The sequence below is a fragment of the Sorex fumeus genome, unplaced genomic scaffold (genome assembly GCF_029834395.1).
Source record: "Sorex fumeus unplaced genomic scaffold, SorFum_2.1 ptg000003l, whole genome shotgun sequence".
NCBI lineage: Eukaryota > Metazoa > Chordata > Mammalia > Eulipotyphla > Soricidae > Sorex > Sorex fumeus.
This window is the reverse complement of record NW_026606060.1, coordinates 4,321,183-4,347,971: the sequence shown is the minus strand read 5'-3', so window position 1 is coordinate 4,347,971 and position 26,789 is coordinate 4,321,183. Positions and strand designations below refer to the sequence as shown.

The following is a 26,789-nucleotide window of genomic DNA, read 5'->3' as shown; positions in this document are numbered from 1 at the left end:
GTGAATTTGGGGTGGGGGAGGGGAAGCAGGCAAACAGAGTGGGACAGCAGGAATCAGAAGGGGGTAGGAGTATACCTATTTTTATTTATCTATTTATTTATTGCTTTTTGGGTCACACCCAGCGATGCTCAGGGGTTACTCCTGGTTCTGCACTCAGGAATTACTCCTGGGGGGTGTTCGGGGGACCATATAGGATGCCAGGGATCGAACCCGGGTCGGCAGCATGCAAGGCAAATGCTCTCCCCACTGTGCTATCGCCCCAGTCCCCCATCTTTATTTTAACTTTGTAGGATGATTTGACTTTTATGATCTATATATGTATTTCTTTGATACAGAAACAGTTTATTATTTTACAGTATAATAGATATAATTTAGTAAGCACTTATATATTAATGAACTAGTGTACTAAATATTATATTTTGTTTTATAAAACAATTTCAGGACAAGGGATGGAGTGAGAGCTCAGCAAACTGAAGAATGTACTCTGCATGCAGAAGACCTGAGTTCTTTCCCCAGCATCATATGGTCCCCCCAGCAGGGCCAGGAGGGACCCCCTCCTGAGCACAGAACAGGGAGTAGCCCCTGAGCAACTGCCAGGTGTGACCCAAAGAAACAAAAACAATTTTAAAGTGTAGAGAGATATGAAAGGGGTTTTCTCTTGGTTCAGATTTTAGTTTTGGGACTTTCATTCATTGTTGGTGGGAATGCCAACTGGTACAGCCTTTTGGGAAAATAAAAATATGGACATTCCTCCAAAACCTAGAAATTGAGCTCCCATATGACCCAGCAATATCACTTATGTGACTATATCCTGGGGATGCAGCAAAGCACAGTAGAAATGACATCTGCACTTATTTTGTTGGGATCGGGAGTTCCCTGGCCCTGGGAGGCGCGGAGAGACCAGATAGACACAATTCCTGCAGGAGTAAAAACGGGGTTTATTTAGACCAGCATGCTGGGGCTCCGCAGCATACCCCAAAAATGGGCAGTGGCTGAGAGCCCCGAACTTCTTCAAAGGGGATCTTATATAGGCCTTCACTGGCCGTTACAGCAAAGCCCGCGCATTTCATAGCCAATAGATTTGTAACAACATATACTTTCTTAACCAATCCATTTAAAAGTACCTCACTCCTTAGCCTATAGATTCAAAGATCAGCATTTACGTACATCGATTGTCAGCACAAGCAAGGTTATAGCTGGAATCATTAAGCCTTAGGTAATCTCCCTTGACCATCCTCGTTTTGTGTTACCCAAGTCTGCAGGGTGCTTTAGTGAGACAATACATTCCAGGAAAGGGCAATTTCCCCCAACCACCAGCATCCTGAGTTAGCCTTTACCCAAATCTGCAGGGTGCTTTACTGAGACAATACATTTCAGGGACAGTAAATACACCTGAATCTTGTAGAAAGAAGTTATGCCCTGTTCACTTTGCAAGTGCCCTCTCCCCCAGGTGCAAAGCAGCCAAGCAGTTTTACAGAAAGCAATGTTGCAAGTTAGCTAAAGTACACAAAAATTTGATGCCCTAATATGGATTCTTTCAATTTGTTAACAGTGTTTATTGCAGCACTGTTCATAAAAGCCAGAATCTGGAAATAACCCGAGTGCCTGAGAACAGATGACTGGTTAAAGAAACTTTGGTACATCTACACAGTGGAATACTGTGCAGCTGTTAGAAAAGATGAAGTAATGAAATGTGCTTCTAAATGTGTGGACATGGAGAGTATCATGCTAAATGAAATTAATCAGAAAGAGAGGAACAGACATAGAATGACTGCACTCACTGTGAAATATAAAATAACATAATGTGAGACCAACACCCAAGGATAGTAGAGGCAAGGTCCAGGAGGATTGCTCTGTGGTTTGGAAGCCTGCCTCATGTGCTGGAGGAGAAGACAGCTGGGATCGAGAAGGGATCACTAAGTCAATGATGGTTGGAGAGGTTGCTCGGGATGGGAAATGTGTACTGAAAGTAGACTATGGACCAAATTATGATAGCCTCTCAGTATCTTTATTGCAAACCATGATGCCCCAAAGTAGAGAGAGAGAGTAAGAGGGAAGGTGTCTGCCACAGAGGCAGGGAATAGGTAACTGGGAACAATGACGGTGGAAAATGCACACTGGTGGAGGGTTGGGTGTTTGATCATTGTGACTGAAACTCAATCAAGAAACTATTTTTTGTTTTAAATTTTAATGTAGGAGTATTGCTATTTATTCAGCCATTGATTAGGCTGATTGAATTGGGCATGAACTCCACCTTACTTTTTTCCCCCCTTTTTATAAATTTATATATTGAATCACCGTGAGAGCAGTTACAAAGCTTTTGGGTTTGAGTCTCTGTCATACAGTGATGAAACACTCATCCCTTCACCAGTGCCCATTTTCCACCACCAAAAAACCTAGTATCCCCCTATCCCACACCCTCCTCCTACCTGTGGGGCAGATAATTTCCACATTACTCTCTCTCTACTTTGATTACATTCAATATTTTGACACCAGACCCACCACTATTATTTGGGATTTTACCCCAACACTCATATCTGCCAAAAAGGCAACCGTAGACAATTTGTTTTCTATTGCTTGTTATAAATAACATATGATGTCTTATGGCCTCAGTAATGGCCGTGTGATTTTGAGATTCTGAAATTTTAACTCACGACCTTCAGATTATAAGACCAGACTGGAGTGATAGCACAGCGGTAGGGCATTTGCCTTGTGTGGGGCCAGCCAGGCTGAGCCGGGTTCCTCTACCCCTCTCGGAGTGCCCAGCAAGCTACCGAGAGTATTTCGCCCACATGGCAAAGCCTGGCACGCTACTCGTGATGTATTCAATATGCCAAACACAGTAACAACAAGTCTCACAATGGAGACGTTACTGGGCCTGCTCGAGCAAATGGATGAGCAACGGGAGGACAGTGCTACAGTGCTACAGAAATTTTAACAATTAAATCTGGAGGGATTTCTGCCAAAACCTTCTGGGTTCTGAGATTTGTTCCTGAGTCTCTGGGATCATGGCTCTTAAGCAGCTTGATCAGGAGCCAGAGAGGTCCTTCGTAGGCGGTGACTTGGGGTCTCTTTGGGGCAGGGAGGAAAGGGCCCGCTCCACCCCCATTCCGTAAGGCCCTGTGTGTCTCGTTATTGTGGGCCCAAACCTGACTGTCCAATGACCTCTGGAGGATGGCGGCCACCAAGCTGCCAAGGGGGAGCATGCGGAGGGAGAGCACCCTCTCCCCCTGGGGTGGCCTGGCACTGGTAACCTACTGTGGGGACCAGACGCATTTCTGCAAAAAGCTGCTGGGTTCCGAGATTTGTTTCTGAGTCTCTGGGATCATGGCCATTAAGCAGTTTGATCAGGAACCAGAGAGGTCTTGCCTCTAATTATATAGCTGAGTTGGAGGTGATTTGTGGGTGTGTCTCCCACATACTTAACTTTTGGCAGTTTACTTTCTTGGGAAACTTGGCCCCAAGTTGTTGGGGTCTGGCCAAAGGCACAGCAGCAATTTTGGGTTACCTAGAAGTCTGAAGGCACCATCAGGCTGCTGATGCACTCGCCTTACAGATTGACCTGCTGGCGGCACCATACCCCAGTCAATCATGAAACTTTGTAACTGTATCTCACAGTGATTAAATAAAAAAATTAAAAAAAAATTTAGTTTTGTGGAAAAGTTAATTTTTGTTCTTTTTTTTTTTAAATTTGGGGGCCACACCCAGCAGAAGAATTTATTTATTTACTTATTTATTATTTTTCAAGCCTTTTCTAACAGATGGGTGAATAAAGAAACTATGGCACACCTACACAATGAACAGTACATAACTGTTAGGAAAACTGAAGTCATAAAATTTGCTCTACATGGATGGACATGGAGCATATGTACTAAGTGAAATGAATCGGAGGGAGAGTGACAGACAGAATTACTGCACTCCTTTGTGGGATCTTAAAAAAAAATCCAAAAACCAACATACTATGTGAATAATACCCAAGATAGTAGAAATAAGAGCGAGGAGGACTGGTCCATGATAGGAAGCTGGCCACTGAGGCGGAGGGACAGAGAAGGGAATACTATGACAATGATAGTTGGAAATGATCCCTCTGGACAAGAACTGAGTGCTAAAAGGAGGTAAAGTGATATGCATGATACCCTTTCAGTAAGAGTATTGCAAACCATTGTGGCCAAAAGGAAAATAAGAGAGAGAGACAGAGACAGAAGGGGGGGGGGGAGAGAGAGAGAGAGAGAGAGAGAGAGAGAGAGAAAAGTAACTGCCGTAATAGGCAGGCTGTGGGGTGGGAGAAGGTAGGCTTGGGACATTGGTGTCAGGAAATGTACACTGGTGAAGGGATGGGTGGGTGCTGGAACACTTTATGACTGCAACTCAATCATGAATAACTTTGTAACTGTATATCTCATGGTTATTCAATGAAAAAAAAAGTCACAGGAGTCCTAAATTAAATGTTTATCCAGGAGGGATGAATTTACTACATTACTAGATGATGTAGACAGGAAGAACTCTCATTCTAGATAGTTCTTTCCTACTTGTGTATTACTCATGAATTAACACAAGTTTCATGAACTAGTCACCCATGATAGCAAATATGTAAACATTACACTTTCCTAAGCACTTGCAAGAATGTCATTTACCCAATTTAACATTCGCATCCTACCTACCAATCAAACTGTCTATTTATTTGGGTTTTTTTTCGCCACACCCAGTGGTGCTCAGGGCTTAATTCCTGGCTCTGCACTCAGGAATCTCTCCTGGCAGTGCTCAGGGGACCATATGGGATGCTGGGGATTGACTGTGGGTCAGCTGCTTGCCTATGTGCTGTACTATTGCTCCGGCCCTATAAGATGCATTAACTTTATATCAGTAACTGTAAAGCACAGGGCAAAACCTTACCAAAAAAATCCATCTCTTAGAAGCAGACTTACTGGTGGGCCAGAGCGGGGGATTGGGGGGTTGAAGCGACAGGGGGAAGGGAGTAGAAACACTGTATGCCTGGTAGCTAATCATTGATAACTTGGTAATTTCATGTGACTAAAAAAATTCATTAAGGTTTTACAAGTATGTCTTTCTACATTTCTCCAGTGTACATCAGAAAATTGTGACAGAATTGATTGGCGCAATTTTTTTTCTACTATAAAGCTGAATTGCTTCCTTTCACATCTTTAAATTTTTGACTTTTTGGGTCACACCCAGCAATGCACAGGGGTTACTCATGGCTCTGCAGTCAGGAATTACTCCTGGTGGTGCTTGGGGGACCATATGGGATGCTGGGGATCAAACCCGGGTCTGCCTTGTGCAAGGCAAATGCCCTCCCCGCTATACCATTGCTCTGGCCCCTGATGTAGGCTTTTAAACGTAATTTTGTTTTGTTGTGTTTTGTGACTACACCCCCAATGCAGTGCGCAGGGCTTATTCCTGACTCTACACTCAGGGATTACTCCTGGTGGGCTTTGGGGATCATATGGGTAGCTGAGTTTCCAATCCAGGTCATTCATCTCCAAGGCAAGCACCCTATCCATTTTACTATTGCTCTGGCCCCTTTAATTGGAATTTTAAATGGATGGACTGCTGGAGTTTGGTTAGGAAAGTTTAGGTAGGTCTATATTTGTTTGTTTATTTGTTTGGGGGTCATACCAGTGGTGCTCAAGGCTCACTCCAGGCTCTGTGCTCAGGGATCACTCCTAGTGAGGCTCAGGGGGCCATATGGGGTACCGGGGATTGAACCTGGGCTGTGGTGTGCAAGGCAAGTACCTTACCGGCTACACTTAGTTGTCTTTTAGTCTTGTCATATTTCTTTAGGAATAAACTTGGCTTTGAAATTATACAAAAATATTAAAGAATGTTTAAAAATGTGGCACGAGGCCCGAGCGATAGTACCGCAGGTAGGGTGTTTGCCTTGCATGCAGCCGACCCAGATTCAATCTCTGGCATCCCATATAGTCCCCCAAGCACTGCCAGGAGTGATTCTTGAGTGCAGATCCAGGAATAACCCCTGAGCATCGCCGGGTGTGACCCACAAAGAAAAAAAAATAGTGGCACTAGAAGTCCAAAAGATCCACAAAGTCTAAAGTGATTGTTTTTGATTTCACTTTTGGGTCACACCTAGAGGTTCTCAGGGGAATATTAAGTCAAAATTGTAGTTAATCTTACAAGATCTTATTTTTTTTTTGCTTTTTTTGGGGGGGTCACACCCAGTGATGCATGGGGGTTACTCCTGGCTCTGCGCTCAGGAATTACCCCTGCGGTGTTCAGTGGACCATATGGGATGCTGGATATCAAACCCGGGTCAGCTGCGTGCAAGGCAAACGCTCTACCCGCTGTGCTATTGCTCCAACCCCACAAGATCTTATTTTTAACATTTTTTATTGAAGCAAGACAAAATGTATTGAATCACTACCGTGATGTAGACCCTTACAAAGCCGTTCATGATTAGGTTTCAGTCATACAGTGTTCCAGCACCCGTCCCTCCACCAGGGTACATTTCCCAGCACCAGTGTCCCCACATCCCTAATCTTACTAAGATTTTAATGGACACTTTGGAATGTACCTTTTTTTTTGCTTTTTGGGTCACACCCAGCGATGCACAGAGGTTACTCCTGGCTCTGCACTCAGGAATCACCCCTGGCAGTGCTCAGGGGATGCTGGGAATATGGGATGCTGGGAATTGAACCCGGGTCAGCCACGTGCAAGGCAAACGCGCTACCCACTGTGCTATTGCTCCAGCCCCTGGAATGTGCTTTTGAAGTATAAATGCAACCTCAGTTTTTGAATAATTTGTCTAAGGGGGACCCATCGTGATGAAATAAACTTCTGTCTTCCTCATCTCCATGTTCCAGACATCTCATTTAGTTATGATAAGCACAGTGAGTCAGAGTTTAGTTTGTGTGGAATATTGTCATTTATTTAATAGTCATGTTTATTCAATTTGTTATATTGCAATGAACAACTTAATCAACAGCTGTCAAGTTACAAGATGCAGCTTTTTTGGTTAGGTTGTAGATCTGGCAATAGAACACTAAGCAAATGAGGCCACAATAACCAGTTAGATTGTTCTTCTTGGTAAGTATGTGTAGTTTAGGGGCCGAACATGAGTGTGAAGCTTCACGAAAATATTCCAAATACAGAAGAAAACAACATTCCGGTTAAGAACTTGGTTTCTAATTTGATACATTCTTTTTCAAACTGATGACAATGTTCTGAAATTAAGGCTAGCAACTGGTATGTAGATGCCAAATAGCTTATTTATCTACAAGTAAAATTCCAATTAAACAGATTTATGTGGATATTTATGTGAATATTCACATAAACCATAGAAAAATACTTAAACAGTTGCTTCAGTAAAACCATATTTGGATTTGCATACATATTTGTAAAAATTAATCAAACTGGGGCTGGAGCGATAGCACAGCGGGTAGGGTGTTTGCCTTGCATGCGGCTGACCAGGGTTCGATTCCCAGCATCCCATATGATCCCCCAAGCACAGCCAGGAGTAATTCCTGAGTTCAGAGCTAGGAGTAACCCCTGAGCATCGCTGGGTGTGACCCCCCAAAATATTAGCCAAACTGTTGAATATTTTTTCTTTTTTAGTTTTTAAAAATTATTTTTTAATTGAATCATAGTGACATACACAGTTACAAAGTTGCTCTGTTCCAAAACCTGTCACTTCACCAGTGTACATTTCCATTCACCAATGTCCCCAATCTCCCTCCAGCCTGTCCCCCCTAGCCAGGGCAGACTCCCTCTCCCTCCCCTCTGGGCATTATGATTTACAATACAGACACTGAAAGGTTATCATGTACATCCCTTTACCTCCTTTCAACACTCTGTTCTTGTCCAGAGCGATCATTTCCATCTATTACTGTCTTATTGGCCCTTTCTCTATCCTAATATTTCTATTTCACCTTGTCTCTTTTGGACTCCTCTAGTGATTTCTTAAGCAGAAAAGTCTTTTAAAAAACGGGTTATAGTATCAGTTAACAAAAATAATTCCAAAAAGTGTTTATAACTTAACAGTTATTAAGGGCTTCATTATTAGTTCTTTGGAGACTGCAAGAATAGCGTATTGTTAAATCCTTTGGCACGGAAATAAATTTCTATACTTTTTCCAAGGCCGCAACGTAATTCTTCGTTTCGATTTTTCCGTCCCCGTCGGTGATGCTTAGTCCTGGCTCTGCACTCAAGGGACCACTCCCGAGGACGCTGCGGGGACCCAACTCGGGTGGGCGCAATTGCTCTACCCGCTGTGAATCTCTCCAGCCCTCCAATACTTCTTTCATGTTAATGAAACGGAATCATTTCACCTTCCAGCATTCGACTTGATGAGTCCACGTATCCTCCAGCCTTACAGGGCCGTCTTAAAAAAAAAGGCGGGGGGAACAGGACGGTTACAAAGAGGAGCCGGGTTAGTGGGAGGGGGGCGGCTCCCGCAGCCCCCCGTGGCAGAGGCGCGCGAGGTCGCCGCCCCGGACGCTCAAAGGTCGCCTCCTCGGCTGCGACCGCGCAGTTTCCTGCCCTCTTTGTCCCCGGGTAGGCGGCCGCCTCCGAGTCGGCCTCGCCACCCCCCCTGCGGCCCGGCCCCGGGGGAAAGCAGCCCCCGGGCGCCCCGCGTCGAGCCCGGCGCACCTGGCGGTGGCGGGGGAGGGGCGGCGGTGAGTCACGGCGGGAGGCGGCGGCCGGGGCGGGGCCGCCAGGTGGAGGCGGCAGGTGGGGCCGCGCCGCGCGCACTCGGAGCCCCGGCCCGGCCCGCGAGCACCTGCACCGACCCCGGCCCGCGCGCACTCGGTGTCCCCGGCCCGCGCGCACCAGCCCCGGCCCGACCCGCGAGCGCCTGCACCGACCCCGCCCGCGCGCACTCGGTGTCCCCGGCCCGACCCGGCCCGCGCGCACCGGCACCGACCCCGGCCGGCCCGACCCCGCGGAGCCCTGTCGCCGTCGCCGTCGCAGCATGGCGCCCCTGCAGGGCGGCGCGCTCGGGCTGCTGCTGGCCCTGGCCGCGGCCACGCTGGCCGGCGCGCAGCAAGGTGAGCGGGCGCGAGCGGCGGCGGCGGGAAGGGCCGGGGACCCGCGGGCCCGAGGGCTGCGGACGCGCCTCCCGCCCGCGCACCCACTGCGTCCCCGGGCGCCCGCGGGGGCGCGGAGTCGTTCTCTGCGGGGGCCGGGGGCCGGGGGAGCGGGGTCAGGGGCCCTCGGGGAGCGGGAGCGCTCGGGCTTCCCAGGACTCCGGAACCCGGGGCGCCCGGGGCTGCCGGGTCTCGGTCGGGGCCTGGGGCCGTCGGGGAGCGGGAGCGCTGGGGACTTCCTGGGACTCGGGGACGGGGACTCGGGGGCGCTGGGTGCCGCGAGGCCTCGGGGACAGGGACGCCGGGGGCAGTGGGGCCTCGGGGACAGCGGACGCCGGGGGCAGCGGGGCCTCGGGGACAGGGGACGCCGGGGGCAGCGGGACCTCGGGGATAGGGGATCTGGGCAGCGGGGCCTCGGGGACAGGGGATCTGGGCAGCGGGGCCTCGGGGACAGGGGATCTGGGCAGCGGGGCCTCGGGGACAGGGGACGCCGGGGTCAGCGAGGCCTCGGGGACAGCGGACGCCGGGGGCAGCGGGGCCTCGGGGACAGGGGATCGGGGCAGCGGGACCTCGGGGACAGGGGACGCCGGGGGCAGCGGGGCCTCGGGGACAGGGGATCGGGGCAGCGGGGCCTCGGGGACAGGGGATCTGGGCAGCGGGGCCTCGGGGACAGGGGATCTGGGCAGCGGGACCTCGGGGACAGGGGACGCCGGGGTCAGCGAGGCCTCGGGGACAGCGGACGCCGGGGGCAGCGGGGCCTCGGGGACAGGGCCCGGGCAGCGGGGCCTCGGGGACAGGGGCCGGGGGCAGCGGGGCCTCGGGGACAGGGGGCCGGGGGCAGCGGGACCTCGGGGACAGGGGATCTGGGCAGCGGGGCCTCGGGGACAGGGGACGCCGGGGGCAGCGGGGCCTCGGGGACAGTGGACGTCGGGAGCAGCGGAGCCTCGGGGACAGGGGCCCGGGGCAGCGGGGCCTCGGGGACAGCGGACGCCGGGGCAGCGGGGCCTCTGCTGGGGCGCCGGGAGCTGCCAGGCCGCTGTGCACCTGCGCCCGCAGGTCTCCCGGGCCCGTGAGGCGGCGGGCGGGCGGGCGGGCGGGCGGAGCGGGCGCTTTTCTAAGGATCGTTGAAGACTAAAGCCCGGCGTTCGTGGTTGGAAGCGCAGCAATATCGACAGTCTTAGATGCTAAAAGCAAACGTCGGACAAAAGCCTGAAAACCAGTTTCCACCACTTGGAGGAAATCCCGTAGTTAAATAATGGAGTATATTATTCTTTTAGACATCCCGTTAATCCTAAACATAGTTTTGTGTTAACAATGTGTACCCTTCCCTAAAGAGCAAGGTTTTCATTTCTTGTAGCTGTGCAAAGCACGGTTTATTGTGATTTTTGATTATTGTTTGGCGCCGCTGCCCTGCCCGCCTGCAGGATTTAAATGCGCGGCATCTCGTTGTCCAAACGTGGCCCTGGTTGGTTGAGGCTATTTTTTTCTTCTTAATCCAGGACAAACTTGCAGGCTATCGAATGTAGCCTGCCCACAGGGCAGAGTCTGGCAAACTCCCCGCGGCGTACCAAATATGCCAAATACCAGTAACAATGATGGGTCTCATTCTCCTAAAGAGCCTTGAATATAATCTCAGGGCTAGGATGAAGGAGACGTTACTGGGGCCTGCTCGAAGCAATGGACGAAGAAATCCAGAATAAATACCTTGACTGCTCTCTGTTGTGAGAAGGTGGCTAGAAGTGATGTGACAGCTGACAAAGCTTCTCGGGGAAAGTTAATTTGTTTCTTCATTTGTACCAAGACCTGAATTCATTTCACTTCAAAAGTCATCTTAATGTGTTTCTTGCCTCCAGTTTGAGGGGAAGAGACTAAACTTAAAGGGGCCAGAGGGATAGGACAGTGTGTAGGGCGTTTGCCTTGCACACAGTAGACCAGGGTTCCATCCCTGGCATCCCATATCGTCCCCAAGAAAGGGGGGGGGATGATTCCTGAGTGCAGAGCCGGAAATAGCCCCTGAGCATTGCTCAGTGTGACCAAAAACACGATTGATTAATTAATTAAGAAAAAATACTAAACTTAAAACCAAAGTGCCAGTACTTACTATGTATAGACCATTGTATCTGACAGGTCTTTTAGTTTAAAAAGAATTTTTTTGTGTGTGTTGGGGGGGGGGGGGCTACACCCGGTGCCTCTGTCTCCCGGCAGTGGGCTCACTCCCAATCGAGCTGGTGATCAAACCCAGGACCTTACACTAGCGAGGCCAGTGCTGGACCACTGAGCCCCATTCCCAGTGCTGAGAGCCTTTTAAATTTTGTGTTTCGGCTTGAAAAAATGTGCTTTGAGGTGGACCGTATGGTGCTGTATGACCACAGAGACTCAGCTTTTCCTTCTGGGATCTTCATACCGAATTGAGCGCTAGGCTGTTACAGATATGGTTCATAGTGATTATAATTTTAATCACTTAATCACTTAACTTCCCGTTAGTCGTCGATTTGCTCGAGCGGGCGCCAGTAACATCTCCATTTGTCCCTGTCGCGTGCTAGTGTAGCCCAATGGCATCTCTTCGCTCCGGGAACATGGAGGAGCGAAGAGATGGATTATAATTTAAACAGAAAAAATTAAAGACAACTTGTAAAATGAAGTCAATATAAAAATTCTTTGGTTTAGGGACCAGATAATACAGGAACCGAAAAGAATTAGTTGAACTTGTCAATTGGAAGTTAAAATGAATAATCGAGAGTCTTAGCTCTAACTACTAAACTAACATTAATACCCAAGATGGGCTGCTTGCGATCAGTTTCAAAATTTGGTATAGGGGAGCTGGGGCCAAGATACGGGTAGGGCACTTGCCTTCCACACAGCCAACCCAGGGTGGACCCCTGGCATCCCTCTGGTTCCTCAAGTACCACCAGGAGTGACCCCTGAATGTAGAGCCAGGAATAAGCCCAGAGCACTGCCGGATGTGACCTTCAAATCAAAAACAAATAAAACTGAGAAAATAATAAGAAATGTGGGGAGGGGACTTGGGGCCACGGGGTTGTGAATTATTCACAGATCCTAGAATTGCGATTTTGTCTTTTCGGACACTCTCAGCAGTGCTCTGGGCCTGCTCTGAGTTTGGTGTTGATGACCTTGCCATGAACCCGGCCTCCGGCGTGGGCTCCCGAGTTGGACTCATCTCCCCGGCCCGGGAGGGAGCTGGTGACTTCCAGCCAGTGGTTCATCTTGCAGGAGGAAACAAGCTGAAATTGGGCATCTTTTAAAGGCTGAAATTTGGAGAGCTGGATTATTCTTTGTTAAACAAAAAACATCCAAACAGGACCAGAGTGATAGTACAGCTGTAGGGTGTTTGCCTTGCACAGGGCTGACCCTGGTTTGAATCCCAGGTTCCCATTCCCTGTCAGGAATGAGCCCTGAGTGCTGCGGAGTGTGGCCCCCAAAACCCAACAAAATGAAGCAACCAAAATTAACTGTCCGACGTTAGATTGTATGTGAAATTAGCCCTCGGGAATGGTTTTTTTTTTTTTGGGCTTTTTGGGTCATACCTAGTGATATACAGTGCTCGGGGGTCGGGAGGACCATATGGGATGCTGGGCATTGAACCCAGGTTTGCCTCATACCTTGCAAGGCAAACGTCCTACCCACTGTGCTATTGCTCCAGCCCCCAGAAATGCCTTTTTAGATGGTTTCCCTATAAGTTGGACATTATTGTGAGAACAGAATTGATAGTTGTTGTGGGATTCACATTTTTTTTTGCCTTTTTTTGGGTCACACCTGGCGATGCTCAGGGGTTACTCCTGGCTCTGCACTCAGGAATTACCCCTGGCGGTGCTCGGGGGACCATATGGGATACTGGGAACCGAACTCGGTTTGGCTGTGTGCAAGGCAAATGCCCTACTCACTGTGCTATAGCTCCAGCCCCAGGATTCACATTTTAATGAGCATTTTTTTTCCTCCTGTAGACTGTGTCTGTGAAAATTATAAGCTGACAACTAACTGCTCCCTTAACATGAATGGTCAATGCCAGTGTACTTCCCTCGGCACGCAACATACTGTGATCTGCTCGAAATGTAAGTAGTGTATCCTCCTGGTTGGTGCATTTCAACTTGGGGAGCTTTTCTTTACACCTGGATTTGGAAGGTATCATCATGAGATCACGTGTGAAGGGGGTTATTTCCTAGAAAAGCTCTTGTCTTTAGAAAGTGAGAATGGGAATATCCAAGTCTGTCCTTGGCCTTAGGAGTTTGGAATTAAAACGTTCCCCCTTACGTGTAAAATTGCACTGTTGATTCTTCTCAGATTGACGGTAAATGTTCTTTCCAGTGGCTTCCAAATGTTTGGTGATGAAGGCTGAGATGAGCAGCAGCAAGTCTGGGAGACGAGTGAAGCCTGAGGGCGCCATTGAGAACAACGACGGGCTCTACGACCCTGAGTGCGATGACATGGGGCTCTTCAAGGCCAAGCAGTGCAACGGCACCACCACGTGCTGGTGTGTGAACAGCGCAGGTGTCCGCAGGACAGACAAGGCCACCGAAATGACCTGCTCCGAGAGAGTGCGGACCTAGTGAGTCAGGGCTGCCCGGGGCTGCTTGTTTCATGCTTTTCAAAGCCTTTCATCATGTTTATTTACTTTCTTTTTTCTTTTTGGATCACATCTGCCAATGCTTAGGGGTTATTCACTCAGGAATTACTCTTTTTTTTTTCTTTTTGGGTCACACCTGGTGATGCACAGGGATTACTCCTGGCTCATGCACTCAGGAATTGCTCCTGGCGGTGCTCGGGGGACCATATGGGATGCTGGGAATCGAATCTGTGTCGGCCACGTTGGCTGCGTGCAAGGCAAACACCTCCCTGCTGCCTGCTGTGCTATTGCTCCATCATCGTGTTTATTTTTTAAATATGCAGTTGGATGTTGTGGGGCCGCTTAGAAGCTCCCAAAGAGCTGTGCAGTGAGAGGTCTTGTCCCCAGGGCTCCCCAGGTGACCTGCCTCCCTAGGACTGATGTCGCCAGCTCATCAGCCTGGCAGGGATGGGTGCAAGTTTACTAACAATATAGTTTCCTCGTGCTTTTTGTTTTGGATGGTTCTTATTTTGCCGACTGAACTGATATCTCTAGTGTTTTTGTTTTGCCTAATGAACAATTTTCCTTTTATAATTTAGATTAAAACTCTTCAACATTTTACTGGGTTGGCGGTGCCAGGGGTTGAACAGGCAGGACCAGGGCTCTCCTGGCCCACCGCTAGCCAGTATTTTCAACTTAGTGTTTGGTATATAAAAATCTTTGATGCTGTTAGAATATTGGCTTATTGATGGTGTTGAAAAGTGATCAGTGGTTGTTGTCCAGATTGTGTAACATAAAGAAACAGAAAGCTAGTTTTAGCCTAAATGATTTTATTGGGAGGGACTGGAAACCGGAAAGAGGTCAAGGCAGGCACTTATTATTTCCTTCTGGGATTTTGAGGTCACTTGTCTTTTGGTGCCTGGTCTTTTCAGGTGGATATGGTCCAGCGTGCCAACTAAATTTGACTTGATGTGATCTAGTGTGATAGCCAGAGGCCAGAGAGTTGGTGTTGGGTACGGCACCCCCTCCCGGATAAATTCATTGGACCATACCAAGCTGTGCTTCGGGCTATTCCCAACTCTGCTTGGTGGCTGCTCCTGGCAGTACTGGGTGGCCCTCTGGTACTTGGCGTAGAAGCAGGGTCTGCAGCACAAAAGGCAGGAACCTCTACCCCTGTGTTATCTGTCTGGAATCGAGATAAGTGCTTTATGAAAGAGGTACGGGCTGAGGAGGAGATAAAAGGCACATCTATTGCATAAATACATTTTTTTTTCTCCTTTTTGGGTCAGACCCAGCAATGTTCAGGGTTACTCCTGGCTCTGCACTCAGGAATACTCCTGGCGGTGCTCGGGGGACCCTATGGGATGCTGGGAATCAAATCCGGGTCAGCTGCGTGCAAGGCAAATGCCCTACCCACTGTGTTTTCGCTCCAGCCCCCACATAAGTACTTTCTGTTAATTCTTCTGTAGTCCTAATAAAAGATTGAGTTGTTATTGTCAATCACTATTGTCTTTTTTACTCTACAGCTGGATCATCATTGAACTCAGACATAAAAAGAGAGAAAAGCCTTTTGAAGCTGAAAGTTTGAGAACGTAAGTGCTAAGAATATGAAATCCACTCTGTTTGCATAGGTGGGATTCACATCCATTCACCATTAGGAAGCTATAATAACTTTCAGTGCTTTTGCATTTTTTGAAAGGAAGACATTAAAAATAGTGTTTCTAACCTTTTAAAATTGATTTATAAGAATAGAACAGATGTCCGTCGTAGCCCTCACTTGTCACCCTCAGCAAGCATCTCGCCCTGTTTTCCTTGTATTCGTTCTTTCGCGGTGCTGGGGATTGGTCCCAGGCCTCCTGCACGCTGGGCTTGCTTCCACAGCTAAGCCGCTAAGCCACAGCCCGTATTTCCCCTGGATATGTGTATGCGTGTGTGTGTCTGCTGTGTAATTCCTCTTGCATGAGGAGCTTTCTCAGAACCATGTGAGAGCAAGTTGTGACATGTCCCCTGTGTGGGGTGGGAGGTTAGGCCCCCTGGATAGTGCTCAGGGAATCAGGTGAGGTCGTGCAGGAAACCATTGGGCTGCATGCAAAGCAAGCACGGGAACCCTGTGCTGTCTTTGGTCCCCACATTATGTCTTTCTTGGGTTGGGTTTTTGGGGGTCACAGTCATTATGCATGACCCCTGGTGGTGCTCAGGGGACTCTTACCCCAGGGATCAGGCCAGGCAATGTTTTTCCAGCCCAACATCATGCCCTTTCAGTCCTGGTGTATGTTTTTCTAGGAACAAAAGGCATTTGCTTACATAGTCAATGTACAGTTAGCAAGTTTGGGGAAAGTTTTGGCCTTGGGGTTAACTGACAGTACCCCAGGCATGCTCCCAGCTCGGTGCTCAGTGCTTGGGATCACTCTGGCTGTGACTGAGTCCATGTCTCTCTCTTGGAAAGCCTGCACTCAGTGTTCTGAGTGATCGGTCCAGCCCTAATTGCCCAAATTCTGAAATGTAATTTTACTGTCATTGTGTAAAGTTCACAAATTGTTCTTTGTAGCTGTTTGCTGTCCTCTGGTTCAGGAGCCAGATAGGATTATTTGTTGTATTTAGTTTGTTATTGCTTAGTTATTGTTATATCTTAATGGATGCTATCTTACTCTTTATTTTTTTTATTGTACTGATATTTTTGAAGAACATAGAGAAATTGTTTCTTTTTGCATTTTGGGCGACTCCTGGCTCTGCATTCAGGAGTCAGTTCTGGTAGTGCTTGGGACCATACAGGATACCGGGGATCGAACCTGGGTCAGCTGCCTGCAGTGCAAGTCCCCTACCTACTGTCCTATTGCTCTGGCCCTGGCAGATGGTTTCTTTACTGTCCCTGAGGTTCTAGGACTATGGTCTCTCATATTTACCACTGAGACCCTCCCTGAGTTCCACAGATTCTTCGAAAACAAACAAAGCGCCAAATGTGTTCTTAATGTTATAAATAAAATATAGACATTTTTTTAAACACAAATTTTTCCTTACAGAGCACTCACGCAAGTAATGTCATCTCGTTATCAACTGGATCCAAAATATATCCAAAACATTTTGGTAAGATATTTTTATTTATTTTTGGGGGTGTCATACCCGGCAGTGCTCAGGACTTACCCTAGCGGGGCTCAGGGGACCATAGGTGTGATGGGGATTGAACCAGGGCTAGCAGTGTGCAAGGCAGGCTGCACGATCCAGTCCAGTCCCCAGGTAAGATTTTTTGGATGTGTTAGAAAATTGGTAGACGGCATGGTTTGGTGCCCTTTTGGTAGTGGCTTTTAGTGATTCTGTCTATTTATTTATTTATGTGCTTTTTGGGCCATGATTCACAGAGGTTACTCAGGAATTACTCCTGGTGGTGCTCAGGGGACCCTAGGGGATGTTGGGAATCGAACCCAGGTTGGCCTTGTGCAAGACCGCAAGGGCTAGAGTGATAGCACAGCGGGTAGGGCGTTTGCCTTGCATGTGGCTGAGCTGGGTTTGATTCCCAGCATCCCATATGGTCCCCCGAGCACCGCCAGGAGTGATTCCTGAGTGCAGAGCCAGAAGTAACTGCTGAGCATCGCTGAGTGTGACCCAAAAATTAAAAAAAAAAAAAAAAGGAAAAAGAAAATGTTCATTGTAATTGCATTGTAGTCTTACTTCCTTCAATAGATTTACCCAGAGATTTAACAAAATGAAATGAGTGATAAACTGAGGTACTCACTAACGGAATAAAACACCCACCTGTTTAGGTTACAGAAAATTAAACTGTGATTGTTCCGCTCTTAGGACAATGAAACCTTCTTGTGATTTTGATTATGTTGTTAATTTGTGTTTTCCTGTTTTCTTCGCAGTATGAGAATGATGTTATCACTATTGATCTCATGCAAAACTCCACTCAAAAAAACCAGAATGATGTGGATATAGCTGATGTGGCTTATTACTTTGAAAAAGATGTGAGTATAATGTTCCCCAGGTTTTTTTTTGTTTGTTTGTTTATTTAATAATGTCTGTTATGCCTCAGTGGACTCAAGCTCTTTCACTGTTTCTCCTTTAGAGAGAAACCTCTCTTCTGGCTGATGTGTGTGCGGCTCTCTCCAAATCTCTCGGACTTCTCTGTTACGTACAGATAGCTCCCTCCTCTGCCTGACCCCTTGGAGACCTCTCCTGCCTAATCGATTTGCTCGAGCAGGCAACAGTAACGTCTCCATTGTGAGACTTGTTACTGTTTTTTGGCATATCAAATATGTCATGGTTAGCTTGCCAGGCTTTGCCAAGCAGGTGCGATACTCTCGGTAGCTTACCAGGTTCTCCGAGAGGGGCGGAGGAATTGAACCCGGGTCGGCCCAGGTCGGCTGCGTGCAAGGCAAGCACCCTACCCGCTGTGCTCTCGCTCCTGCCTAATAGACACACTTATCTCTGTCTCCTCTCCAAATGGCTCTTGTGCTGTGGTCGGTTCTGTCCCCGCTATTGTACTTTTTACTATAGCCTTTTTGCCTTTTTTGCCTTTTTTTTAAGGGTGCTCCCAGCAGTGTTTACGGGGTCCCAGGGTCCATGTCCAAGGTGCTGGGGCACCAAGGGCCCCTGCCGTATTGGGGATTGAACTTGGCCTCCTTCTGTCCGACTTGAGTTCCCGCCCTCTGAGCTGGCCCCTCTCTCCTCGGGGGTTGAAGGGGGGGGGGGCAGGGCGGTCTGTCCTTGTCTCTGATACCGGGGGGCTACTCTTTGCTTGTTTCTGGGGGGACTGCATGGTGTCAGGGCCTGACCCAGGCCTCCTGCAGCCTTCATGCGTGCTGCAGCTCTTGGGGCTGTTTCCCTGGCCCCGCAGTCCTCTTTCTTACCATAATTGTGGATTTATACCTTTTCATCAAACGGCTCTACCTAGAATATGTTCTTGTAATTCTTACCTCTTACCCTTGGCAGTTACTTAGTACTAGTTGGTTTAGTCTTCCCCTGTTGTATTTCTGTGAATGAGAGACCACATGAGAAGGTGCAGTGGAGAGGAGAGCCCACGCTTGGCTCAGGTTGGATCCTTGGCTCACAGCATCCTCCCCTGAGCCCTGGGCTGAAGTAGCCCTTGAATACCTCCAGGTGTGGCTCAAAAAAAAAGCAAAAAGCAACTCACCAAAGATACTATGTTAAAAATGTATGACTAATATGATTAAAGTCCTTCATCTGGGACCAGAGAGATCCTATAGTGGGTAAAGAGTTGTAGCACAGGAAGCTGTTTCCTGAGAATCTCAGATTTGCTTTAAATCTGGCCTGAGGGAGGCGGGCTGACAGGATAGAAAGAAGAATGAATGAAATGAGATAGACCACATGTTTGTATAGTTGATTCTGGGACATAAGCATGTGGACGTCACTACAAGGTTTATACTTTCGTGTGTGTTCGGCATTTGCCTGTAGTGTATTAGTTTCACTGTATTTATTTTATTTTAAGTTTTTGGGGCACACCTGGAGGTGCTCAGGAGTTACTCTTGGCTGTGCACTCAGGAATCATTCCTGGCGGTGCTCAGGGCACTATATGTGATACCAGGGTCAAGGCCAGGTTGGCTGTGTGCAGGCTTTACCTGCTGTACTATTGCTTCAGCCCCCATAGGAGATTATTATCACAGGAAACCACAGAGATTGTTGGCGGCAGTACTGCTGCTAGTCCATAATCATTGTGTAATTATATGTGTCCATGGTTGGTTTTCTTTTTTTTTGACCTTTGGGCCACATCCAGTGGTGCTCAGGGCTTGCTTCTGGCTCTGTGTGCAGGGGTTATTCCTGGCAGGGCTGTCGGGACCATGTGGGGTGCTGGGGATCAGATCAGGGGTGGCCGTGTGCAAGGCAAGTGCCTTAACTGCCGCACTAGCTCTCGGCCCTCAGTGGTTGATTTTGTTCCGAATTGCTTTTCTCCTCACTATAGGTCAAAGATGAATCCTTGTTCCTTAACAAAAAAATGGACCTGACAGTAGACGGGGAACTACTGGATTTGGACGCTGGTCGAACTTTAATTTATTACGTTGATGAAAAACCACCAGAGTTTTCAATGCAGGGTCTGCAAGCTGGGATCATTGCTGTCATTGTGGTTGTCACATTAGCACTTATCGCCGGAATTGTTGTGCTGGTGAGTATAACAAGTAAAATGTCATGAGAGGGCCATCTTCCAAGAAGAGAGGATAAAGGAAAGAGCTACATCTGTGCTCCAAAACAGAAATGAAATCAAATCTTCATTTTTAAAAACTCTCCACGTGAGTGAGCTGGTGGCTTTTTATCTAATAGGCATTTTATGAAGGATACTTATTTGAGACTAACTTAACATCTCAAAGGACAGTTTTGTTTGTTTCGTACAGCAAATTTCCTTCAGTTCTACTCACAGCAAACAATCAAACACTCCTACCAGAATTGGTATAAAATATTTGGATGCTGAATCCACTCAGTGAAATGGAGCCACCCCGAAATTCCAGTTAGCACAGAAAAGAATTAAGAGTCGTAAACATAAAGAGTTAAAAGTGAGAAACAGGGCCGGATCAATAGTACAGCGGGTAGGGCATTTGCCTTGTTAGCAGCTGACCTGGGTTCAATCCTCGACATCCCATATGATACCCCAAGCACTGCCAGTTGTAATTCCTGAGTGTGGAGCCAGGAATAACCCCTGAGCATTGCTGGTGTACCCAAAGAGCAGAAATAAATAGATAAAAAATAGAAGAGAAACATAAAGCGAAAATCTAAATAGAGGGACTGGAGAGCTAGTATAGAGGCAAAGTTGCTTCCCTTGCACACAGCTGACCCTCCACCTGTGGTCTGCTGAGCACTGCTAGGAGTGGCCCCTGAGCACAGAGCCAAGAGTAAGCCACTGAGCATTGCCAGGTATGACGCAAAGTCTGCCTCCTCACCCCTTAATACTAAATTTAATCTAGCACTACTTCAGGAAAACATTAATTGACAGAAGCAGTATTCTAGAAATGTAAAGATGCTTCAACATCAGCATTGCCAACACACAAGAATTCAGGAGTTTGAGGAAACTTGTATTTTCTGTTCAGGGTCCGAGAGATAGTGCAGGAGGTAAGGCGCTTGTCTTGGGTGCAGCTGATGCTGGTTGAGTCCCTGCTACTGCTTATGGCCTCCGAGTACTGCCAGGTGTGGTGCACAAACACACAAAGATCGGAAACAAAAACAACACCAAAATGAAACATCTTGGTTGCCGGAGAGAGAACTGGGTGGCTGAGTACGTGCATAAGTGCTCGGCTGAGTCCCATCCTGCTACCACATGGCCCCTAGCACTGCTGGCTATAGCCCTTCTAATAAAAAGGAATAGGGCATCCAGATAGCTTAGAGGGCTGGAACACTCTTAACCTGTACACAGACGCTGGGGTTTGGTCCCAGGCACTGATGGATATGACCCACCCCAGAAAGGAAAATGTTTGTCGTGGCAAAGCACAGTGAGAAATCAGTGCTGGGGGGCTGGAGAGCAGAGGAGCATGAACATGTCTCCGCATGAGCGTGTGGGAGGCCTGGGCACTGGCCTCCAGGCACATCAAGGGGTGGCCCCACAACAAAATAGGGGAAGTCAGCAATGGCCCAGCGTTAGTCCAGTGGTGGGTGCGTGCCTGCGTGTGGGGCTGTGTTCAGAAGAGCCAGGGAGGGCCAAGGCCATAGGACAGCAGGGAGGGCATCTGCCTAGCACACAGCCAACCTGGCTTCCGTCCCCGGCACCCCAGATGGTCCCCTGAGCACAGAGCCATGAGTAACCCCTGAGCATTGCCAAGCTGTGGCCCCAAAACAAAAAAGCCAATGATGAACTGGGGGAAATAGTCAAAGTACGAAAAGGAAAAAAAAAAAGACATGGGGCTGGAGTGATAGCACAGCGGGTAGGGCGTTTGCCTTGTATGCGGCCGACCTGGGTTCGAGTCCCAGCATCCCATATGGTCCCCCGAACACCACCAGGAGTAATTCCTGAGTGAAGAGCCAGGAGTAACCCCTGTGCATTGCCGGGTGTGACCCAAAAAGCAAAAAAAAAAAAAAAAAAAAAAAACCAAAACATCATTACTACTGTTGAAAAAAAAACCTACACCAGGAAATGGTATCTGTAATAAATTCTTAGAAACTGGGGTATAAATTAAAGAGTGGCAACAGGTATGAGTCAACAGTTTACAGAAGTGTTTGACATATCAAGTAGACATGGAAAACGGGGCATAGAAATCTACAATTGGCCAAAAGGCTGAGAAGCGATGAGCATAGAAATCTAATCTGTATAAATCGAACCCATTGCATAAGAATGCTGCTCAAGTTTATTAGCCAGGATGGGAAAATTTGGAAGCTTACTGAGTACATGTCAGTAGGGAATTAAGGAGTAAATTGCAGTACATATACAAGCTGCATACCACTTACTATACAAAAGCTACAAAGAAAAAAACACTTTCTGTAATAGCCCATTTTGATCTGGAAGGATTTTTGAGATACTGTTCTAGGCGGTACAGAAATGCAATGATGTCCCCATTGTTACATCTTTAAGACACGCATATGTGTACATGTTGGAGTGGAACACTAGTACAGATGCTAAAATACTAAGATATGAAAGGCTGCATAGCAGTCTATAAGCTGTGTTACAGGTTATTCATTGCTTTCTTGCAGCCTTTGGGTTTGTTTTTCTGCTTGTGATAAGCTTCCCTCTTTAGTAAAGAACTAGTAAGTTGAGAAATGATAGTTTATTGGATAGATTTTTAAGATTGAATTTGTTCCGATAGCATTATTTATGTTAAAAGCGTGAGGGCTGTTCACTTTACGTAAACTTTTCCTGGATAGCATATTGAAAGTTGTAATTAATCTTTCTCCCATTCAGGTTATATCCAGAAGGAGCAGAAAGACAAAGTACCAGAAGGCTGAGGTAAATGGTTGGCTTAATTCAAAAGGCACTTGTTTAATCTGATTTCTACTCTTATCTTAGCCAAAGGGCTGAGAAGCGATGCTTAATCTTATTTCTAAAAATCACTACATCTCCTCAGACCCAGGACTCTCAGTGACACTGCAGACCTTGCCTAGTGCAGTTCTAGAGTCAAGGACTCATGAGGGCTCTTACCTAAGTTTTTCTATGAGTTTCGTGGCATCTCACTTTATCCTGAGTTCTATCTCTAGAATCATGGGATTGGAAGTCTGATACTTTATTTCACAAGGTATCAAATTCAGTTCAATGCTCAATGTCGGGAGTCATACTTTAGTGAACTTACATCAAATCCACTGTGACTAATAGCCTCATTTATTTTGCCAGTGAATACTGAGGGCCAGGCCCAGAGTCTTGGTACAGTGAGTAGGGAGCTGGCCTTACATGTGGCCGACCCAGGTTCAGTCCCCCGCATCCCATGTGGTCCCCCAAGCACTGCTTGGATTGATCCCTGAGTGCGGAGCCAGGAGTAAGCCCTGAGCACTGCTTGGGTGTGACCCAAAACCAAAAAAAAAAAAAAAAAAAGGAAAGAAAAAAGAGGCAAGAGGCCCAGGGATGTGTGTCACTGATAGAACACCTTCTTTATATATGTAAGGCCCTGGGTTTGATTTTTGGCACCATATAGTCCCCCCACACATTGCTAGGTCTGATCCCAAAACCAAAAAATAAAAGAATTTCTTCCTTTTTTTTTTTTTAAGAATTTATTTCTTAGTAAATATGACACGTACTAGTGTGAAACTAAAGCGTGAGATTATCACTTAGAATAGAATCTGAATACACTTGACCTCGAAACCTATGACTTTCTCTTATGCCCATCAAGATTGGTATATTTATGTTTTTAAAATTCTATATATACTATTTACTAATATTTAACCATACTCAGAATGTAAAAGTACTGAAAAAAAACCTACATGGCTTACGGGTTTGGTGACCATAGGTCTAGGACACTGTCTAGGACTGAATAAGTCCAAATGTAGTGGGTCAGGGGCCATCCAGACACTAGCTGGTCCAGTAACTAAACTTCTGTTCAAACCTTCCTGTTGAAGTGGGGACAGAATAGACAGTTTCAGGGTGAAAGGAGTCAGCTGTTGAGTTGGTCCCGTGTTTGGCAAAATGCCCGCCAACAGTAGTGGTTGGCATCTGGTTCACTTGTGCCTGCCTGTCATTGTGAGACCTGGGACAAGTCATTTATTTTTGAACATCTATTTCCTCATGTATAGAAGACTGAGGGGTGTAGAAGAGAAAATGCAGGGGCAAGGTACTTCCCTTGCACGTGGCTGGCCCTGGTTTGAGTTCCCAGCACTGCATGGTTCGATAAGCTCTGATGGAGTAGCCTGCCAGGTCTGGTCCCAAACCCCCTCTCCTCCCTCTGTGACTCCCCACAACAGCGCAGCAAATGAAGATTCTAACAAAATGAATTGTTCTACCTAGATTTTAAAAATGGCACAAGTTTGGGCTGGAGCGACAGTACAGCGATAGGGCATTTGCTTTGCATGCAGTTGACCGGGTTCAATATCTGGCATCCCTTATGGTCCTCAGGGCACTGCTAGGAGTAATTTTTTTTTTTGCATTTTGGGTCACACCTGGCAATGCACAGGGGTTACTCCTGGCTCTGCGCTCAGGAATTACCCCTGGCGGTGCTCAGGGGACCATATGGGATGCTGGGAATTGAACCCTGGTTGGCTGTGTGCAAGGCAAACGCCCTACCCGCTGTGCTATTGCTCCAGCCCCCTAGGAGTAATTCTTGAGTTCAGAGCCAGTAGTAAGTCCTGAGCATGCCTGAGCATGCCCCCGTTCCCCCAACAAATAAAAGGCACAAGTTTAACAAGTGCCTTAACCATGTTAAAGGTCTGCCTTCTCTACTGCTTGTCTCCTTGGCCACCTTACCTCTAAATAGCTAAATCACATACCTAAAAGTCTCGGAAACGTAGAAGAGAATCATCTTGCTTTCTTTAATAGTTTCTCTTAAAATTTTTCTCCAGAGTTTACAAACGATTGAAAAGTTAACATATTGCCCCCTACCCCCTTTATTTCAGATAAAGGAGATGGGTGAGATGCGTCGGGAACTTTCGTGAGCTACTGTTTTCAAGAGTGCACAGAAGCAGACTGAGTAAATAGATTTGGATTACAGATAGATGATCTCTGGGACCAAGAGAAGATCTTCAAAGACTTCTGCTTCGTTAGTTCATAGCACGTTTGTAACAGTGACATGTGTACACAGATATAAGCAGCTTGAAATGGACTTTATCAATCTTAAAATTTACAGGTGTCATAGCTGTAGGCAGATTAGATCTGATGTAAAACCCAGAACTTGACTGCGTATTTTAAATTAGCATAATTTTGAAGTGTGCATTAACTACGCTTCCATTCTCTGTAGACTTTGAATAACGACTGCCTCATCCATTCATGATTGAAAGCTGCCTTTCAATTTACTTTGAGTCTTGTACATATAAACCTTTTTTTATGAACTATGAAATAAAACATTTTAAAACTGAATTTCCTAACTTTGAGTCATGATGAATCGTATTTCTTCCTGCTTTGCCTTCAAGAGGTTCGGGTTCTATCCTGGCACTGAATGGTCCTCTGTGCACTGCTAGGTGTGGTCCAAAGACTAAAGGGGGAAGAAAAATGTTTGGGAGGTGCTGGTACAGTGGGTTGGGTACTCGCCTTGCATGTAGCTCATCCTGGTTTGATCCCCAGCATCCCATATGGTCCCCTGAGCACCACCAGGAGTGATTCCTGAGTGCAGCAGAGCCAGGAGTAACCCCTCAGCAATGCTGGGTGTGGTCCCCTCCAAACCAAAAAGCTCTAGGTTACCCACTCCCCAGTAAGAGATGATTTGAATACCAGCGTGTTTTCAATATAAGATAAATGTCGAGGGATCTAAGGGCCAGAGAGAGAGTAAAGGAGGTAGCACACTTGACGTGTATGCAGCTGCTGGGTGTGCCCCCTACCCTGAAACCAAAAAAGACGTATACCGAGTAACATGTAATTTCATTGGATTCAATTTCATTTTTTTGAAATTTTTGGTTTTTGGGCCATACCTGGTGGTGCTCAGTGCTTACTCCTGCTCTGCACTCATTCTGGTGGTGCTCAGAGGTACATATGGGGTGCTGGTGATCCAATGAGTGAATCTAAAGTTCTGTTTTAGGGGCTGGAGCGATGGCACAGCGGGTAGGGCGTTTGCCTTGCCCGCGGCCAACCCGGGTTCAATTCCCAGCATCCCATATGGTACCCCGAGCACTGCCAGGGGTAATTCCTGAGTGCAGAGCCAGGAGTAACCTCTGTGCATCGCCAGATGTGACCCAAAAAGAAAAAAAACAAAAACAAAAAAAAAGTTCTGCTTTAGAGAAAGATTAGAATTTGACCAGCAGAATTGGAGAATGAACCTTGAATTCTATGGTTCGTTGAATTAGAAGCAGCACCTTACAGAAGAAATAATTATGGTTCTAACACATTTTATATGAAGTTACAGTATCCTGAACAGTTTTACTTTTGCTGGAAATTATAAAAAATAATGCGAGGGGTTGGTACTACCTATGGTCCTCTTCACCCCACCAGGAGTGATCCCTGAATGCAGAGCTAGGAATTAAGTCCTGAGCACCGCTGGGTGTGGCCTAAGCAAGGACATTAGGGGAATGGGAGAGTCTAGCAGGTAAGGCACTTGTCTTACCTGTACCTGATCCTGGTTTGATGTCTTGATCATCCCCTTAGCACCCCCAGGAGTGATCCCTGAGCAGAGTCAGGAAGTAACTCCTGAGCACTGCCTGGTGTGATCCAAAGCCCCCAGCTCTTAAAGTAGTTAGGAGATATATATATATATATATATATATATCTCAAACACTGTCCTCCCGTTGTTCATCCTCGGTAGCTTGCCAGGCTCTCCGAGAGGGGCAGAGGAATTGAACCTGGCTTGGCCATGGTGGCTGTGCGGAAGGCAAATGCCCTACCGCTGTGCTAGTCTCCAGTGTGTATATATATATATGTACATATATGTTTACATGTATGTATGTATATATGTATATATATTTTCTTTTTGGGTCACACCTGGTGATGCTCAGAGGTTACTCCTGGCTCTGCACTCAGGAATCACTCCTGGTGTTCGGGGGACCAGGTGGGATGCTGGGAATCAAACCCGGATTGGCTGCGTGCAAGGCAAACACCCTACCCGCTGTGCTATTGCTCCAGCCCCTAGGATATTTTTTAGTTTGTTTGTTTAGGGCCCACATCAGAGACG

General features: G+C 47.3%; 1 protein-coding gene across 1 annotated transcript; it reads left to right on the top strand.

The window, feature by feature from the left end:
* Positions 1 to 8,818: 8,818 nt before the first annotated feature.
* On the top strand, positions 8,819 to 25,035 carry EPCAM (epithelial cell adhesion molecule). Its single transcript, XM_056116973.1, has 9 exons — positions 8,819 to 9,020; positions 13,022 to 13,129; positions 13,383 to 13,623; positions 15,147 to 15,212; positions 16,641 to 16,704; positions 17,481 to 17,582; positions 19,538 to 19,738; positions 22,454 to 22,498; positions 24,589 to 25,035. Exons 1-9 carry the CDS (start codon positions 8,945 to 8,947, stop codon positions 24,625 to 24,627), a joined length of 942 nt encoding a protein of 313 aa, XP_055972948.1. The 5' UTR covers positions 8,819 to 8,944; the 3' UTR covers positions 24,628 to 25,035.
* Positions 25,036 to 26,789: the final 1,754 nt, after the last annotated feature.